This window comes from Hyperolius riggenbachi, chromosome 3 (genome assembly GCF_040937935.1).
Source record: "Hyperolius riggenbachi isolate aHypRig1 chromosome 3, aHypRig1.pri, whole genome shotgun sequence".
Lineage (NCBI taxonomy): Eukaryota > Metazoa > Chordata > Amphibia > Anura > Hyperoliidae > Hyperolius > Hyperolius riggenbachi.
Window position 1 is genome coordinate 502459402 of NC_090648.1, and position 19925 is coordinate 502479326.

General features: G+C 45.1%; 1 protein-coding gene across 3 annotated transcripts in view; it reads left to right on the plus strand.

Annotated features, from left to right (window-relative positions):
• RFX4 (regulatory factor X4) overlaps positions 1–17070 on the plus strand; it is a 175384-nt gene extending 158314 nt beyond the window's left edge. For all 3 annotated transcript variants that reach the window (XM_068273115.1, XM_068273117.1, XM_068273116.1), the window contains exon 18: positions 16660–17070. In XM_068273115.1, the coding sequence (XP_068129216.1) occupies positions 16660–16929 (270 nt within the window). In that variant the 3' untranslated portion in view covers positions 16930–17070. The remainder of the gene's footprint in view (positions 1–16659) is intronic.
• The last annotated feature ends 2855 nt before the right edge of the window (positions 17071–19925 follow it).

Genomic DNA, 19925 nt, shown 5'->3' on the forward strand with positions numbered 1-19925 from the left:
CCAGTGAAATTTGTATTTGTCTCCAGCCACTGATGACCCGGCGTTGCCCGTGTAGGTATTTGGCTGGTGTTAGCTCCGCCCACTTTCTAACCCTAACGCACAAACACTCAATGACCAAGTTTGTGAGCTTTGGGGTCCTTGGCATCAATAATTTGTATATTCCCATAGAAATTAAACAAATCAGATTGGCTGTTTGTGGCTCTGCCCCTCTCCAGCATTTGAACCCCAGTCACCCAATGACCAACGGTATCAGGTTTGAGGCAACTGCTATTAACAGTGTAAAAATGGCAGCAATTTAAATATTCCCCTTGAAAATCAACAGGTGAATTTTGATTGGCTATTATAGGCTCCATCCACTTCCCTGAATATTAATCCCAGTCACCCAGTGACCATCTGGGCAAAGTTTGAGCACCCTGCCATAAACAGTGTAAGAAGGGCTGCAGTTTACATTTTCCCAGTGAAATTTGTTTTTGGCTCCGCCCACTTTTTGTAACCTGGACACAAAGTCACTACTCAATGCCCAAGTGTGTGAGTTTTGGGGTCCTTGGCATCAATAATTTGTATTTTCCCATGAAATGAAACAAATCTGATTCACTGTTTGTGGCTCTGTCCCCTTTTCTGAATTTGAACCCCAGTGACCCAATTACCAACTGTACCAGGTTTGAGGCTTGTGCCATTAACAGTGCAAGAATGGCAGCAATTTTAATATTCTCCTTGAAAAGCGACATGTGATTTTTGATTGGCATTTTTAGGCTCCACCCACTTTCCTGAATATTAATCCAAGTCACCCAGTAACCAGCTGTGCAAAGTTTGAGAACCCAAAAACATACGGATAAGTTAATTGGCTCCCCCTAAAAATTGGCTCTAGACTACAGTACTTACACTACATAATATAGACATATGGCAATGGTAGGGATTAGATTGTGAGCTCCTTTGAGGGACAGTTAGTGACAAGATATATATACACTGTACAGCGCTGCGTAATATGTCGGCGCTATATAAATACTAAATAATAATAATAATAATAACCCTGCCATTAACAGTGAAGAAAGTCTGCAGTTTACAATTTCCCAGAAAAACCTGTTTTTGACTCCACCCACTTTTTGTAACCTTTACACACAGTCACTCAATGATCAAGTTTGTGAGCTTTCGAGTTCCTGGCATCAAAATTGTGCTAATGGAAGCAGTTTATTCAGCAAAGAAATCTGGCTGTTTTTGGCTCCGCCCCTTTACTGAATTTGAACCCCAGACACTTAACGACCGGCTGTAGTAGGTTTGAGGCCTCTGCCATTAACAGTGTAAGAATGGCAGCAGTTTCAATATTCCCCTTGAAAATCAATAGGTAAATTTTGATTGGCTGTTTTTAGGGTCCACCCACATTTCTGAATATTAATCCCAGTGGCCAATTGTGTCAAGTTTGGGAACCCGGGGGCGTGGCTTAGCACCGGAGAGAGATGGACGCACAGAGCTAGAGCTCCGCTCTGAATCTCCCCGAAAAGCCACCTACGCTGCTATCATCTGCGTTCTAAACTGCCGGTACCCTGTCCCACACACCCCTGATTCCTCCTGGAAGCTACCCCACTTTGATCCGAGCGGCCCGCTCCTAAGGCGGATCGGAATCAACACGCGCTTCCGCGCTCTGAGGCCTATCCCCAAAGATGGCGTCCACCAAAGGCACGCAACCCGCCAAACAACAAGCGGAGGACCCTGCTCATGCTGCGACCTCTGAAGACAGCCTCGACCGCTCTCCCACGGTAAGAGACATGAGGGACTTAGCGGCGGACATAAAGTCTGCGCTTGTAGCGGCTACCACAGAGTTCAGAGAGGAAATGGCGGCTATTGCGGGGCGCGTGGACTCGATAGAGCGAGAGAACAAACATAGAGCCCAAACAACAAACGCTGCAGCCAGGGCTATATGCATGCATAATGCTAAACTTATTGAAGCGAACAGACAGATCGAGGATTTAGACAACAGAGGAAGAAGATGCAATATCAGGGTAAAAGGCCTCCCGGAATCGGTTTCGTCCTCCGACATAATACCGGCCCTTACTGCCATCTTCAATGGAGTTCTTGAGAAACCCAAAGAAGAACAGATAGACTTTGTGAGAGCACACAGGGCCTTGAAACCGAGGGGAGGAGATGGAGAAGTACCGAGAGATATCATTTGTTGCCTGCAATCCTTTCCACTAAAAGAATCTATTATGAAAGCCGCGAGGACTCAGGAGGACATTATCTTTAATGACACCTCAGTGGGGATCTACCAGGACCTATCTCCCATTACTCTCTCCAATAGAAGGGCCCTGAAACCATTACTGAAGTTACTACAGGATAAAAAGATACAATATAGATGGAAGTTTCCGTTCGCCCTTGTGGCGTCCGCGGGGAACAAAATGGCTACGCTGAGGTTCCCTGACGAACTTGACGCTTTCTGCCAGGTTTTAGGCCTTCACTGCCCGAATCTTCCGGAATGGTATGCGGACTTTCTCCTCCCTGAAGAGATCTACTAGGAGAGGGACTCATTCTTTGCCAGCAATCCTGCTAGCCCACAACAGCCCAAGAGGTCTAAAACGAACTCTTCTTCCTCTTCTGATGAATCCGAGCATCACTCTACACGCAGACGTCGCATGAACGATAAGTGATCCACGCACTGTTATGTTTCTATTTTTCTACTTCCACCAGTGTTTATATCCCCAGTTTGACTCTTTTTACCCCCCCTAAGACATGCTTTGCCCCTGCCTGGCCTCTTCAACTTAAGCGGGGATCCCCCATGTTGTTTTGCCCTTTGACTCCCCACAGGAAAGTCCTGGTTAACTCCAAGGAACGAGGCATAGGCCACGCAATGACTAAGTTATGATTGTGATGCAATTGTTTTTTATAGTCTACTTGTGCTTTTGCCGGTACAGCATCACAGGGCGATTGCGGCATAGGAGCCTCCATGCTCCTTTTTTCACTATGTCGTTATAACTCTCTATGGTGTATATATGATGTTCATGATATAGCAATGCATGATTACCGTGATATGTTAATGGGGGAGTCGGACGACAGAGACCTAAAGGGGGTCCTTTGTGCTTCCTTTTGTTTTCCTTTTGTTTTCTTTTCTTTTTATTTGACCAGGTGAAGACATGGGAGACGCCATATCTCGAGTAGTGATACTGCCTACTGAGGGGGGGGGGGGGGGGGGGGTTTGCTGGATTTTTGAGGGGGGCCGCCCCGTCAATTGTCCTTGGCTCAGTTTTATGACGCCGGACATGACGGGGCTGTCCCCTGAACTGATCCTAGTGGTGGAAAGTTATCGGACTGCTGGATTTCTGTCTCGGCTCTCGCTCTGTACATCTAGCAGTTAAGGTGACCTGGGCCCATACTTACCTCAAGTCACATAAGTGAAGCCAGTAATAGTACTATAGGACAAGGGATCCTGGGATCATCTGGGGATGCGGGGTCGGGATCAGCATTGAGCCCCTTTCTCATCAGCATAATGCTGCTCACATTATCTTTGACCTTCCCAGTCAGGACTGGGTATGGAATAGCCTCTTCATCAAAAGTTGACTCAAAGAATGGGCTCTTGCTGCTCTTGCCCCGCTGTCCCCAGGTGCAGCATCTCTTAGCAGTAGCATGTTTAAGGCTCCCTACTCCTAAGACCTGCTCAAAAATTGGTGGGTATACCTTTTAAGACATAGGGGTTAGGGAATAAGGTGGGTATACCTTTTAAGACATAGGGGTTAGGGAATAAGCTTGTTCAAGTTATGTTTTCAGTTAGCTCATTAGGTGGCGGGGGGGAGAGATTTAAAACAACTGTTGCTTTTTTCAATTCTCCTTGCTGACCACATTACCCCCCAAGTTGACATCGGTCAACAACTTTAAATATCTCCACAAAGTGTATACAGGGATATCCCTATAGGATTTCCTGTGTGGTTGTGTTTCTCTCCTTCTCCCTTCTCATCTCTTTCTCAATCTCTTTTCTCCCCTTCTCGCATTCTTTCTCTCCCCCTCCGCTAGCTCTCTCTACTAACTCTACCTCGCTGTTATGATCGCTTCTGCAGCGTTTTCTGCTGACTGCAGTGGTATTGCAAACCAAGCAGTTCTAATGTCATTACATGCATTTGCTTGCATAGTTTGGTTTGCACTTAAACTAGTTGCTGATTCCATCTGCAGTCGCTCTGAAGTTAATGACAGTTTAATATGCTTTTGTGTAAACAAACATTGTCTGCTGCAGTGGAGGGGCGGTCCCTTTCCTGCAGGCTGCATATCATTGTCTGCCTTTTCCTGCTATCAGCCTGTGATTAATTACCATTCACTTGTGTGGGAATCTGCAGGTCTGCTCCCATTGGATGACCTCAGTATAAAGAACTGCTTCCTGCAATGCCTCATGGGCTATCATAGTTTCAGACTCTATCTGTTACTCTGCTCGTGCCCCACCTCGTTCCTGGTCCGTGTGGACTGCGCTGACTCCTGCGAAGGGGTCAGCGAGTCCCCCTAGTTCTGCTCTTGTTCTAGAAATTGCTACTTGCTTGTCTTGTGTCATATATTGGTTCATCGCCAATATATACGCATACTTGCGCATTTTGTTATTTTCCTTGTATTCGTGTTACGTTAATATATCAGTGTCGCTGATATATACGTACACGAACTGTTTATTTCCTATGTTCAGTTAGTCAGTTTTCCAGCACGTTTTGGTAGTTTGCGCGTATCGTGAACACCCGTGCTGAGCTAGTTATCCTGTTCCTGGTCCTGTTTGTGGATTGCGTTCATCTCTGCGAAGAGATAACGAATCCTTCTGAATCCTGTTCCTGGTCCTGTTTGTGGATTGCGTTCATCTCTGCGAAGAGATAGCGAATCCTTCTGAGTCCTGTTCCCTGTATTACTTCAGTCTTAGTCAGAGTTCCTGCTTATGTCATATATCGGTTCATTGCCAATATATACATATGTTAGTCAGACGTTACGAATAGTTTCATTGATAGCTGTAATTGTAATACGCTAGGAAAACATACTTATTGTATATTTATCTGTGTTACGTTCATCTATCTCGATCCTGCTATTTCCTGTCTCTCCTGTCCTGTCTTTGTGAGGCACGCCATCGCCGCAACGCATTGGCTGCCTCATTCCAGTCTGTCTGGTTTTGGACGCTTGCTGTCGCTAAGTAATCGCTAGCTAGCAAGCGTTCATTCTGTCTACCTGTCCTGATCTCCTCAGTCCTGGTTTATGCGCTCAGCGCTACTTTGCGCTGAGACGTTATTACGAAAGTGTTTGTGGCTGTTCAGATCTGCACCGGCTCTGTGCACCACAATCTCCTATTGGAGTCAGTCCTCTCCTCCACTAAACTGGGGATATCCTGATTCATTGTGCTGGTGTGTGTACCTCCTTCACGTCAGCTTATGTGTTGTATGCTGACTGTGGAGATTACACCCCCAAGCTTAACATTATGATAGCCCCATTACCAATCCCCATTGTGGGGGGGGGTTCCCAGCAAAAATGACACTGTTTGTTATGGTTCCTGTACCTTTAAGAAATTTGAGAAGCTCAATTCTGAAACAGAAAATGATTTTTTTTCTGAATGTGCCAGGTTCCTGGCCAATCCTGAGCTCCAGGCTACTCCTGTTTCAACGTGGGCCCCCCAGCTAGTTTATGTTTTATTTAAGGGAAGATTGTTTCAGTGGGCCTACGATGTCTTGGATCATACCAATTTAAAAGAAAGACCACTGGAATTTCTAGCGTTTGTGATCCATAACTGGCTGCGCAAAACCGATTTGCCTAGCCCTTTTGATAAGCTCCTGGCAGCTTGTCAATCAGCTGCTCCTTCTACTGCCTACAAAAATAATCAGCAAGCAGATAATTGTTCTGATAACTTTTCTTCTGCTAAGGCAGCAGGGTCTAAAGCCAAACGTAAACGCTCCAAAAGAAAAGCGTTACAATCAGCGGAGTCGTTGCCCTTGGCGACTGCGCATCAGATCTGTAATGAGACTCCGCCAGTAGTAGATAATGAAATTCAGTCACCATTCAGGGGAGTCAAATGGACCTATGAAACTACTAATGAACTTTCATTGCTAGCCAGGGAAAATAAAAGTTCTTGTTTAAATGAATTATCTGAATATGATTATGAAGATATATTACAGAGTATTGAACAGATCAATTTATTCGTGCAGCAAGGGAAATTTGCATACACTACAGTTCAATACTTGCTACAGGTATTGGAGATCCTTAGGAATAAGAAATCGGCCAATCACCTGCTAAATAACCCAATGTATGTTTCTGCCACTAACACATTTGCAAACTATGATCAGCCGGAATGCTCAGCTGTTAAATATGCATGGGATCCTCCATTTGAGAAAGGAGAGATGGAAGCCCTGGTCTATGAATGGAAGAAAGATGCAAGTTCATTTTGTCAGTTTTACAGTGCAAAGAGTGAATTAGTATTGAATGCATGCATTCAGTCTGCCTATAACCTAATAAAAACCGGTGTGTGTGGGTATGACTTTGTGGCTCCATTGATCGATGTGTGGAGAATGATTCTGGACGATTTTTATGCGATTCAATCAGTTGATACCAGGGAAGACACACTGTCTAGTGGAGATTGTTCCACTTCCTCAGTTCCTGAGGACTCGCCTGCTTCAGCACCTTTGGCTGATTCAGCGAGTGATTCAGAGCTCCTTTTGTGTGAAATTGAAGTTCCTGTAATTCCACCCTGTACCATGGATAACTCAGTGTTACTTCCCAGTAAGACAGAAATTACTAATACTTCCTTAATCTTGCCATGCACAAATTTCTCAGCAGAGGACCCAGAGGTCCTGCTGACTTCTGAGTCCAGCCTAGCCAGTACTCATGAGTCTTTGTTTAGTGAAACAGACACCAGAAAAATCTTGCCTGTCTCTGCAAATACTTCTGCAGAAATTACCTGTGTTAATAAAGTTCAACTCCTGTCTGATCCAGCAGATGCCAATAGATGCACTACATCAGTTTCTGAGTCCCAGCAATCCTGTCCAGAAATCTCAGAACCCCAACATCTGAATTTTCCAATTTCACAATTGAATGGTGATTTAGATGCGCAAACATTGTGTTTTGATCTTCCTGTTTCTACACCTCACTCTAGTCTCATGAATAACTCACAGCGTCTGCTATGTGAGTCCGAAATCGCAGAATTATTACCGTGTTCAGAAAATGTTCCAGTGAACTTGCCCTGTACCATGAATTGTGCAGTAGATCTCTCCAATGAAACTCAGGTCACAGAATCATTATGCTGTCCAGCAGGTGCTTCCATGGTTTTGCCCTGCAGTGTGGACTGTTCGGTGATCCTGTCCAGTGAAGCTGTGGTCACAGAGTCTTATGCTTCACCCAGTACTTGGGATACTTCAAACCCTCTAGCAGAACAGTCTGAGGCACTGCTTACCTCAGTTGGTGTTACAGTAATATTCACTTGTCTAGCAGCTGTTTTGGAATTACAGTCTGCTCTAATAAAACTTGATGAATTTCTGCCCAGCGAAGCAGAAGCTATTGAAATATTGTCCTCGTCAGCAAGTGTGTCAGATACCTTGCCCTGTACACAGTCTGATTTAACCAATGTTGTTGAGTCCCTCTCCAGTGTTGTAACAGCCGAGGAACTCCAGCCCTGTCCTCTGAATGTTTCAAAAGTCTTGCCCTGTAACATGGATAATTCTGACTCGCTGGAAAAAATAATAGAAATCTCAGAATTTCAGTCCGGGTTAATGAGTGTTTCTGAAACCCAGCCCTGTATCCTGGAAAATTCTGGTTCTCTGGCCGGTGTGGCAGAAGTTCCTGAGTCCCCTTCCTGTCCAGTGAGTTACTCAGTTTTGCCTAGTTCAGTGGGGATTGCTGCACTACTGACTTGTTTTGCAGCCCTTCATGAGCTCCAATCCAGTGTATTTGATGAGTCTCTGTCTAGTCCAGAAGAAGTTATGGGAACCCTGTCTAGTTCGGTGCATACATCAGAAGATTTGTCCTGTCTTGTAAATGCCCCTGAACATGATTTGTTAATAACTTTGCTGGAATCAGAGACATCTAAGTCTAATCCTGCATTTTTTAGTGACAATCCAGTAACTGTGAAGTCTAGTCATGATGATTTTTTTTTGCCCAGTCCTGGTTTCGGTCCTACCTTGACTGACTTTGAGGTTTGCAGTTCCTTGACATGCCCAGAAGTCTCTCTTGTGCCAGTGTGCCCAGATGTGCTTCGTATGCCAGAATGCCCAAGTGTGTCTGTGTTGGCGTGCTCACACGCTTCCCTAGTGGAGACATGTTCTGATGTTGCCGGTTGGCCTGCATGCCCGGAGATGGTTCTGGTCCCTAAAAACCCTGATCTTGATGTTTGTCCTTGTGACCCTGACTCTAGAGTTGCCCTGGGTTCCATAGGGGTTCTTGATGGTTCTCCATGTGAACCTAAGGGGCGTTCTGACCTGTGGGGATCTCTTTGGAGCTTCCAAGTGTTCTGGGAGATCTCTGAGGAAACTTGTCCTGGTACCTTGGACTGGTTCAACGGTGGGTTTTGTGTTGGTGGGGACAGTTCCGGTGGGCATTGTAAAGGCTTTGGCGTTTTTGGACAGTCCCGAGAAGGCGGTGGGTATCGCTCAGAGAGTTTCTGGGGGCTTTTCTCTGGAAGTCGTGGTTCTGATGGGTATCACACTGAGGCTTGTAGTACTGACGGGCATGGTTCGGTAGGTTCTGGTTCCAATTGGTCTAGTTTTGGTGAGACTGATTCGGGAATTTGGTTTTGTCGGACGGATCCGACCTTCATGAATTTTCAGTCAGATCAGTTTGCTGGATTTCCCACTTCTGATTTTTTGGTTTGGGTGGTTCAGGAGAAATATGTCAGTTTTCATAGGCGTCCAGAGGCCGCGTTTAAGGGAGGGGGTACTGTTATGATCGCTTCTGCAGCGTTTTCTGCTGACTGCAGTGGTATTGCAAACCAAGCAGTTCTAATGTCATTACATGCATTTGCTTGCATAGTTTGGTTTGCACTTAAACTAGTTGCTGATTCCATCTGCAGTCGCTCTGAAGTTAATGACAGTTTAATATGCTTTTGTGTAAACAAACATTGTCTGCTGCAGTGGAGGGGCGGTCCCTTTCCTGCAGGCTGCATATCATTGTCTGCCTTTTCCTGCTATCAGCCTGTGATTAATTACCATTCACTTGTGTGGGAATCTGCAGGTCTGCTCCCATTGGATGACCTCAGTATAAAGAACTGCTTCCTGCAATGCCTCATGGGCTATCATAGTTTCAGACTCTATCTGTTACTCTGCTCGTGCCCCACCTCGTTCCTGGTCCGTGTGGACTGCGCTGACTCCTGCGAAGGGGTCAGCGAGTCCCCCTAGTTCTGCTCTTGTTCTAGAAATTGCTACTTGCTTGTCTTGTGTCATATATTGGTTCATCGCCAATATATACGCATACTTGCGCATTTTGTTATTTTCCTTGTATTCGTGTTACGTTAATATATCAGTGTCGCTGATATATACGTACACGAACTGTTTATTTCCTATGTTCAGTTAGTCAGTTTTCCAGCACGTTTTGGTAGTTTGCGCGTATCGTGAACACCCGTGCTGAGCTAGTTATCCTGTTCCTGGTCCTGTTTGTGGATTGCGTTCATCTCTGCGAAGAGATAACGAATCCTTCTGAATCCTGTTCCTGGTCCTGTTTGTGGATTGCGTTCATCTCTGCGAAGAGATAGCGAATCCTTCTGAGTCCTGTTCCCTGTATTACTTCAGTCTTAGTCAGAGTTCCTGCTTATGTCATATATCGGTTCATTGCCAATATATACATATGTTAGTCAGACGTTACGAATAGTTTCATTGATAGCTGTAATTGTAATACGCTAGGAAAACATACTTATTGTATATTTATCTGTGTTACGTTCATCTATCTCGATCCTGCTATTTCCTGTCTCTCCTGTCCTGTCTTTGTGAGGCACGCCATCGCCGCAACGCATTGGCTGCCTCATTCCAGTCTGTCTGGTTTTGGACGCTTGCTGTCGCTAAGTAATCGCTAGCTAGCAAGCGTTCATTCTGTCTACCTGTCCTGATCTCCTCAGTCCTGGTTTATGCGCTCAGCGCTACTTTGCGCTGAGACGTTATTACGAAAGTGTTTGTGGCTGTTCAGATCTGCACCGGCTCTGTGCACCACAATCTCCTATTGGAGTCAGTCCTCTCCTCCACTAAACTGGGGATATCCTGATTCATTGTGCTGGTGTGTGTACCTCCTTCACGTCAGCTTATGTGTTGTATGCTGACTGTGGAGATTACACCCCCAAGCTTAACACTCGCCTTCTCTTTACTTTTCTCTTATCTCTTTTCCTCTCTCCCCCCTCTTCTTTTTCCCTCTCTACACCAATATCCTGGGTCTCTAGTATCCTTCACAATGACTACTCCTATGCAGTCACAGCATACAATCCCGCATCCAAAATATTTGGAGTGGAAATTCCTATCCCTCAACGTTAACGGCCTAAACACTCCAGAGAAAAGGTCTCATGTGTTAGGGTTCCTCCAGAAAGAAAGAGTTCAGGTGGGCTTCCTGCAAGAGACCCATTTTAAGAAACGATCCGTACCCACAATTAAAGACCATAGATACACCCAAATTTTTCATGCAACAGCATCTGAAGGAAAGAAAAAGGGAGTGGCGATCATCCTTCATGGATCCATAGACTTCGTGGTTACTGAATCCAGAGCAGACCCGGAGGGGAGGTACTTGTTCTTAACCACCCTGGCGTTCTATTAAGATCGCCAGGGCAGCTGCGGGAGGGTTTTTTTTTAATAAAAAAAAAACGATTTCATGCAGCCAACTGATTTCATGCAGCCAATATTTCTGATCGCCTCCGGCGATCCGCAGTAACAAGGAAGGCCGCAATGAGCGGCCTTCCTTGTTTCGTTTTGCTCGTCGCCATGGCGACGAGCGGAGTGACGTTTGTGACTGTTTGTTCCGGCTGCGCAGGGCTCGGGTGGCTGGGGGGACCCTCTTTCGCCGCTGCTCGCGGCGGATCGCCGCAGAGCGGCGGCGATCGGGCAGCACACGCGGCTGGCAAAGTGCCGGCTGCGTGTGCTGCTTTTTACAGCGAGCAAATCGGCCCAGCAGGGCCTGAGCGGCAGCCACCGGCGGTGATGGACGAGCTGAGCTCGTCCATACCGCTAAGGTGGTTAAAGGGCAAATCAGGGGAAAGAATTTTCACCTTGGCTAATCTATATGCCCCAAATAAAAAGCAACCCTCCTTTTTCACAAAAGTTCTACATGAATTACAACACTTTCAAGAGGGAATTTTAGTTGTTGGAGGCGACTTTAATGTATCTCTGGAACCTCTGTTAGACACCTCGAATGGAGCCTCCTCAATCTCATATAAAACTCTTCGGTATATGAAAGATAGGTTAGATGATCTGGCATTGCTTGATGTCTGGAGACTCGCTCATCCCACGGTCAAGGACTTCACCTTTTTTTCAGGTTTGCACAACAAACATACACGCATAGACTATCTCTTTTTACAACAAAGAGATCTGCCCTTTTTAAAATCAGCTGCAATAGGGACAAAGACATTCACTGATCACAACCCGATCTTTCTTACTTTGAAATTCCCGGAAGTTTCCCTCACATCCTGGAATTGGTGCCTGAACCCATTTCTTCTAACTGAATTGGAACATCAAGTAACCATTGCAAAGGAGATTAAGTCTTACTTCAACTCCAACGACGACTCTATCTCCAATAAAATGCTATTACGGGAGGCCCATAAACCAGTCCTTAGGGGGCATCTAATCAGTTTGGGTTCCAGACTCAAAAAAGAGAGAATAGCTAAAATGGAACACTTAATGACTCAGATTAAAACCTTAGAAGCTTCCCACAAACAGACCTTAGCAGCTCAAACTCTTCAGGAACTCACACGAGTTAGATCCCTACTTTTAGCTGAACTAAACATTACAGCTAAGCGTAAACTATTGATGAAAAGGAAAATTTTCTACGAGGCGGGCAACAAATGTGGGAGGTTACTTGCAAGGGCCCTTCGTAAACAATCCGCACAGTCAAGGATCAAATTTATCTGCTCTTCCTCGCAAGCAAAACTACACTCGACTGATAAGATTGCTGAAGAGTTCCGCAAGTACTATGAAAGCCTCTACAATCTCCCTCCAAATAACCCTACTTCAGTAATCCACAACAGGGAATCTATTCTACGAGAGTTTGTCTCTAAATATGGCCTTAAGAAATTCTCAGACGAGGATGCAGCCACTTTGGAAACCCCCATTACTAAAGAGGAGCTTCTTAGGGGCCTTAAAAGATATGAAGGCGGGCAAATCCCCAGGCCCGGACGGTTTCACCGTAGCCTACTATAAACTATTTAAAAAGATACTAGCTAGGCGCCTTGTCAACGCTTTTAATGACTTAGACCAGGAGACTAACCCTTCAATCCACTTCCTCAGTGCTCACATAACAGTAATCCATAAAGAGGGTAAAGACCCGGGACAATGTGCAAGCTATCGCCCCATCTCGCTGCTCAACGTGGACGCTAAGCTTTTTGCAAAAATCTTGGCTAATCGTATTATAACGTACATCCCTGATCTTATTCACCTTGATCAATCGGGGTTTGTCCCTGACAGGGAAGGGAAAGACAATACAATGAAAATAATTGGCCTTATTGCATACCTTCAAAAGCATGGGGTTCCAGGCATGCTTCTTTCAACTGATGCAGAAAAAGCTTTTGATAGAATTGCCTGGGACTACATGTTTGCGGTACTTAGTGGTATGGGGATTCGCCCGCAATTCCTGGGGTGGCTAGGAACTCTCTATCATAAACCCTCTGCTAGGGTCAAAGTGAATGGTTTCCTTTCTGATCCCTTCCAGATCACCAATGGCACAAGACAGGGGTGCCCCCTCTCCCCGCTTCTCTTTATCATCACACTGGAACCCTTCCTAAACATGATTAGACAGGATACGGATATTAAGGGAGTGCAGGTCGCTCGAGAGGAGTTTAAGGTGGCAGCCTTTGCTGACGACCTTTTATTCTCCATCACCAACCCTCCCATTACCCTCCCTGTCCTCATGAAACGTTTCGCAGAATTCCAATTGATATCCAACTTTAAGATTAACTATCAAAAATCTGAAGCAATTAACATATCCCTATCTCAGGAGACTATTACACAATGTAGAGGGGCCTTCTCCTTCAAATGGGCTAACCAAGCAATCAAATATCTAGGAGTATTAATTCCCAATAATCTTTCATTAATTTTCAAACTTAACTTTGAGCCACTCCACTCTGGACTCCTTGCTTAGCTAGCTGCCTGGGGAACTAAGCCTTACTTGTCTTGGTTTGGACGAATAGCTTCAGTAAACATGAACTTGCTTCCAAAATTTTTGTATGTTTGCCAAGTCCTACCTATTGCTCTACCTAAAGCCTATTTATCCTCCCTACAGTCAAAGATTTCACAATTCGTCTGGGGCAACAAAACCCCAAGACTACGCCACAGTATTCTTAAGCTCCCTAAAGACCAAGGTGGAGCAGGGCTTCCAGATGTCAAGGCGTATCACCAGGCGGCGACTCTTAGCAGACTCTACGAGTGGTGCGACCCCAACTCTTGCAAACAGTGGGTAGCCATAGAAAAAACTTTTTCACCAGTCTCCCTGCAAGCCCTCCCTTGGATCAATGATCCTAGAACTAAAATATGTGCACAGGCCCACCCACTTATTTCCTCCTCCATCAAGAGCTTCAGGAATCTATTCTCCAAAGGAGAAGGCTCCTCTTTCATGGGTCCCCTAACACCGGTTCGAGACAACCCCCTATTTCCCCCAGGGCAGTTCTCCTCTTTTGCTCATGGATGGGCCTCACCTAATATCCCTAGGCTAAGGGACTTTGTCCAGAACAATGAAGCGAAAAATATCAATCTCCTCAATCAGCTAGTGGTCTCTAACAAATTCCCACACTGGGCTTACTTACAATTGCGTAGTTTCCTGAAAGATCATACACGCACAGCGGAGGCATGTCGCTCCCTGACTCCTCTCGAGCAATCTTTGACACAGGCTGGTCCACATAGACACACCATTTCAATGCTATATAACCTTTTGGTTACTTTGGAACTACCACCCACTCTCCCATATCAAACTAAATGGGAGGAGGCTCTAGGGAAGTCCTTGACCGACGAGCAATGGCAGACCATCATATCCCTGTCTCATAAATCTACCCTGAACGTCTCTACCCAGGAACAAGGCTTCAAGATCCTTACCTTTTGGTACAGAACTCCGGCCTTACTCAGCAAATTCGTACCAGGGGTCTTGGACTCATGCTGGAGATGCGCCGCTCCCAAAGCAGACCTGCTTCATATTTTCTGGGCCTGTCCCCACCTGTCCTCTTTCTGGAAAGAGGTTCACAAATGGTCAATGGAAATTTCCTCAATACAATTTCCCTTCACCCCTGAAGCACTACTCTTGCACTGCACCTCAATCTCTCAGAAAGCATATAAAAGGAATGTCCTGATCCATCTACTCAATGCAGCAAGAGCCCTAATTCCATTGTTATGGAAGAAGCAAGAGACACCTTCTATAACCCAGTGGTGGGCCAGAGTAGATAAAATTGCCAAAATGGAAGAGATTATTCTCTCAGCACAGGACAAAGCGGATCACTATGTCCATACGTGGGCATGCTGGGAACTGTTCAAGGACTCTGATGAATACAAGAGGGGGGTAGAGACCTAGGATATGAATCACCTTCCTAATCTCTTTCTTTCCTGTTCCTTTCTACACCCCCCCCCCCCCCCTTTCCTTTCCTTTTCTTTTTCTTGTTTTTTCTCCTTCCTATTTATTTCTTTTTTACTATCCCTCTTTTGAGGTTTCCAATACTATCATACAACGGGGCTGGCATGACCCGTTTAGGTACTGCCAATAAATGTATGATATCAACCTAATATGCAATGTGTTCTATGGATATATGTTTATGTTTTTTCAACAATAATCAGCCAATTCTAGCTTAAAAGCCTGTGATATTAAGACACTATAATTACTCCTCCAGTTGTTATCTGTCTTTATCTTTTGAGTTGTAAAACAAAAAATTGTCAATGTTCTATGTTATTTTTCTTATGCTTTTTCTTGACATCAATAAAAAATTTTGAATGTAAAAAAAAAAAAAAGTTTGGGAACCCTACCATGTAAAAAATTAAGTTGTTGGCGCCGCACACTTTTTCTAACCTTGACATACAGTCACTCTATCAAGTTTATCAGCTTTGGGGTCCTTGGTATCAATACTTTGTATATTCCCATTGTAAAATAAACAAATCTGATTGGCTGTTTGTGGCTCCGCCCTCTTTCTGATTTTGAACCCTAATCACCCAGTGACCAACTGTACCAGGTTTGAGGCATCTGCTATTAACAGTATAAGAATGGTGGCAGCTTAAATATTCCCTTTGAAAATCGAAAGGTGAATTTTTATTGGCTGTTGTAGGCTCCATCTACCTTCCAAATTCTTAGTCTCATTCACCCAGTGACCAACTGTGCAAAGTTTGAGAATCCTGCCATTAACGGTGTAAGAATGGCTACAGTTTATATTTTCCTTGTCAAATTTGGTTTTGGCCCCGCCCACTTTTTGTAACCTGGACACACAGTCACTCAATGACCAAGTTTGTGAGCTTTCAGGTTCCTGGCATCAAAAATGTGTGAATGGAAGCAGTTTATCCACCAAGGAAATCTGATTGGCTGTTTGTGGCCCCGCCCCTTTTGTGAATTTGGACCCCAGTCACTCAAAGACCGACTGTAGCAAGTTTGAAGCCTCTGCCATTAACAGTGTAAGAATGGCAGCAGTTTAAATATTCCCCTTGAAAATCAATAGGTGAATTTTGATTGGCTGTTGTAGGCTCCACCCACTTTCTTGAATCTTAATCGCATTCACCCAGTGACCAAGTGTGGCAAGTTTGAGAACCCTGCGATTAACAGTCTAAGAATGGCTGCAGTTTACATTTTCCCATTTAAAATGAATGGCTGAAATTTGATTGGCTGTTTTATGCTCCACCCAGTTTTCCTGGATTTGTAAACTCGGTCACCAAGTGACCAACTGTGCCAAGTGTGGGGACTCTGGCTTGATTACTGTGAGAATGGCAGCCTTTTACATTTTTTCCATTGACTTGAATGGGTGAAATCTGATTGGCTGTTTGTAGCTCCGCCCACATGTGCAGGGGGGCCGCGAGACCCCCAGAACATATCATCCCAAGTAGTAAGGGATCTGTATACCAAGTTTCGTTCAAATAGGTCAAGGCGTTTTCGCGTGATCGCGGCACATACGCACGCACACACACACACACACACACACATCCAATTTTATATTTATAGATTTATAATATTGCATCATACTGTCACAGTTGCAGTTTAGAAACCACACTCTGTCTTTTAAGCTATAAAACAAAACAGAAATAATGACCCTTTGAACTTTATCTCAAGCTGTCTCTCACTGTTTCTTGGCTGTTTAAGTGCTTAAGAAAACAGGACTGTGTTGGACCCATGGGTCAAAGGCTCAGAGAAGCTCTTTTGCGTAGATAACTGAAGTTGTTTAACTCTTACTGTACTGTAACAATTCTTTGCTACTAATGTTCTATTTCTTAGCTGTACTACATTATCTCATAAGTTTATTATCACTTCAGGTTTGCTTTAAGGGATGGACTGGTTATTGCCTATAATTATAATTCTTTCTCTGTTGTTGTCCTACAGTATGCTTTTAACAGCCAGACGAGAATGGAGCCATGTCTGATGACCAGCACCCCACGTCTCCTCCCAAGCCAAGTGCCACCACGTTGGTCAGACGTGGCCTCCAGCAACAGCTGCTACTCCTCGCCTTCCATGCACTCGAGCAGATACGGGAGCTCCAGCGACGTGTACACATCTCTGGCCCCGCGGAGGAACTCAGATTACGAACACATGCAGCATTTCCCCGGCTTTGCCTACATAAACGGAGAGGCCAGCGCCGGCTGGGCCAAGTGAGGAGCGCGCTGCCAAGAACTTTTTTGAAACTTCTGAAGACTGTATCTCTAAAAATTTTAAGAACACAGCTATAAATAAGGCCATAGTTTAAAGAAAAAATGGACATGTACAGTAATTAAAGTCCGTGTAGTGAAAGAGAAATTTATTGCTGTAGGAGCACTATGTGGGGCCGAATAGTGCCTTTCAGAAATGTAATAATGTCTGTTTATGTGACTTATGTGTGAAGTTCCAGACAATAATTACTCCCCATTCTAGCTGTGAAAGAGCCAGAAGAAGACCTGTCCACTCAGAAATGTCTGACTTGGCTTTCATATGTTCGTGTTAATCCAGATTATGGAATATTTAACTACTTCCGTACCAGCAGTCGCTGGCCCTTTTAGGACCAGAGACTGCTGGTGGCGTAAAAAGGCGCTTACTAACGATTCGCCGGACTGATCTGCCGCTCTCGCTGCTCTCCCACCGCTGCAGGTCCCTCTCTCTGCCGTCCCTACGACAGCAGAGCTCTGTGGGCTGGTCAGCAGCAGCTTTCATTGGCTGCCTACCCTGTCCATCAGTGTAAGCCAATAGGATTGGCTTACAGTGATGACAGCGTCAGGAGCCAATTAAATCGGCTCTTGACCGGCTCACAGAGCTCTGCAGTCATACGGACGGCAGGGCGAGTGTGTTGCGACTGGGGCAAAGTATCAGGAAATCTATGTCCTGTCAGATCCTCGCAGCCACAAGCAGGATGTAGATTTCAACTGCGCCGGTCCGGAAGCAGTAAAAGAAGAATAAGGTGGCTTCAGAAAGTTAACTTTTTCTGTTCTGAAAGGGAATTAAAGATGCCAGTTTAACTTACCTGGTCCTTCGCTGCCGTTCCGCGCTGCTCCGTTCAGCAGCAGTGCCCTTCTGAAACCTGGCCGACTCGACCAGTCATGAGCTACTGTGCATATGCGGGTCCAGCAGTGAGCCTCCTCGATCACATTCCGGTGGCTAGGTGCGTTCTGCGCAGTTCCAATTTTTACGAACTGCACAAGCGCAGGATCCTCCCGGCTACGGGAGCGCAATTAAGAGGAGCATAGCGTGCGGCCACGCATACAGCTGTCAGAAGGCCACTGCGGCTTATGGGAGGAGCGCAGAGTGACGGCGAGGGCACGCAAGGACTGCAGGGGGTTGGAAGACGCCCCAGGTAAATGAAACTGGCCACTTTTATTTCACTTTGGGTTCCCTTTAAATGCTTCATTATTACCGAAACACCTCAAATTCACTTTCTGACCCCTTCAAAGATTTTATACTAACAAACTATAAATCTGGCATACCGTTTATGATATCATCTACTTTGTGGTGGGCAAAAATAATTTTTCTTCAATATTGTTCAAAGACAGTTCGCCGGTATTTCATTTTTCGTTGATTATATTACAAATGTTAAACAGCTTGGAAAATATCAGAAAATGATATGAATCCCTTTTGGCATTTACACAATTATCCTCTGGTAGCCAGTTACTCTAATTGAGGTAGACATGTGGTTGTGTGTTACCTTAGCGGTAATACTCTAGCGGTAATTATTAAGGATACCTTAGCGGTAATTATTAAGGATACCTTAGCGGTAATTATTAAGGATACCTTAGCGGTAATTATTAAGGATACCATAGCGGTAATTATTTTTCAAAAAGGACACCTATTGTGTGTATGGGGAGATGTGCCCCGGCAACTGATCCACCTAATCTTCTTCCTGGTCGGCACGGTCAGTGCCCTCTGACCCAGACATAGAGCTCGAGTCACAAAACTGTGATAACTGCTATCATGGTAGTTATAACGTGATCTGTGGCGCGCGAAGGTTTGCGTGCGCAAAGGATTACTCCGCGTGAAAAACTAAAGTTTGCGTAAAACACGTATGTGATCGCGCACAAGCATTCATTTATCATGCGGAATAAACCTTTACGCGTGCATACCTTCACGCGCGGCAGATCGCGTGATAACTGCCATGATAGCCCATAGTACGCTGCGCATGCGCATTGCGCATTATGTCCGCTTGACCGCCTTGTGACTGTGCTTCCTGGCAACCTCATATGACATAAGTGCAATTGCAAGGCACCCAGGTGGACATATTGCACATGCACAGCATAGTATGTCCAGGTCAGAGGGCGCCGACCAGGAAGGAGATTACGTGGATCAGTACCAGAGAACGGAGGGAGACGCCGGGGTACGGGAGGTGCGGGAAACATCTGCATAGCTTCCCCCATACACACATTAGGCGTCCTTTATGAAAAATAATTACCGCTAAGGTATACTTTAAGGGCTCGTTCACATCTTGGGCGTTTTTGCCCTTTTTTTAAGCGCAGGTAATTTTCAAAATCGCCCACAAAGCACTTTTGCAATGAATCTCTATGAGAGAGTTCACATCTGAGCGGTTCGTTTCCGATCTGCTCAGCAAAGCGCTGCCTGTACCATTTTTGAGGCGATTTTGCCTCAATGGAAGGTATAGAAAAAACGCAAAACGCTCACAAAATCGCTTTGTGCAGCAATTACGTTTGCATTTTTAAGAATAAATACATTGTATTTATATTCTTTTCCGGGTCAAAGAGTACACTTCCTGACTTGCGTCAGGGAGTGAATTACAAAATCGCTCTGAAAAAGCGCTTAGAAAACCATTTTTTTACAAAAATGCAGAGTGCAGTGGAGCGCCGGGAGGCGCTAAAAAAAAAGCGCACCAAATCGCAAAACGCTTGCATTTGCAATTTAGTTTTTAGATGTGAACGAGACCTAAGACCTACTGTCAAATGCAATGCCTGTATGCCAGACGTAATGGTAAAATTTAATCAGCCAAACCCTCAGAAAGAAAAATAAAGAAAATCTTGGATCTCCACTAATCTGGTTCACCCTTAGGAGAGATTTACAAATGCCTGAATGTTCATCTGTACAAACAATATTATGCAAGTATAAGCACCATGATGCATTCTTGTCCGGCCCCCATGTCACGTGATTAGCATCGGGTCATGTGACGCATTCCTCCTACC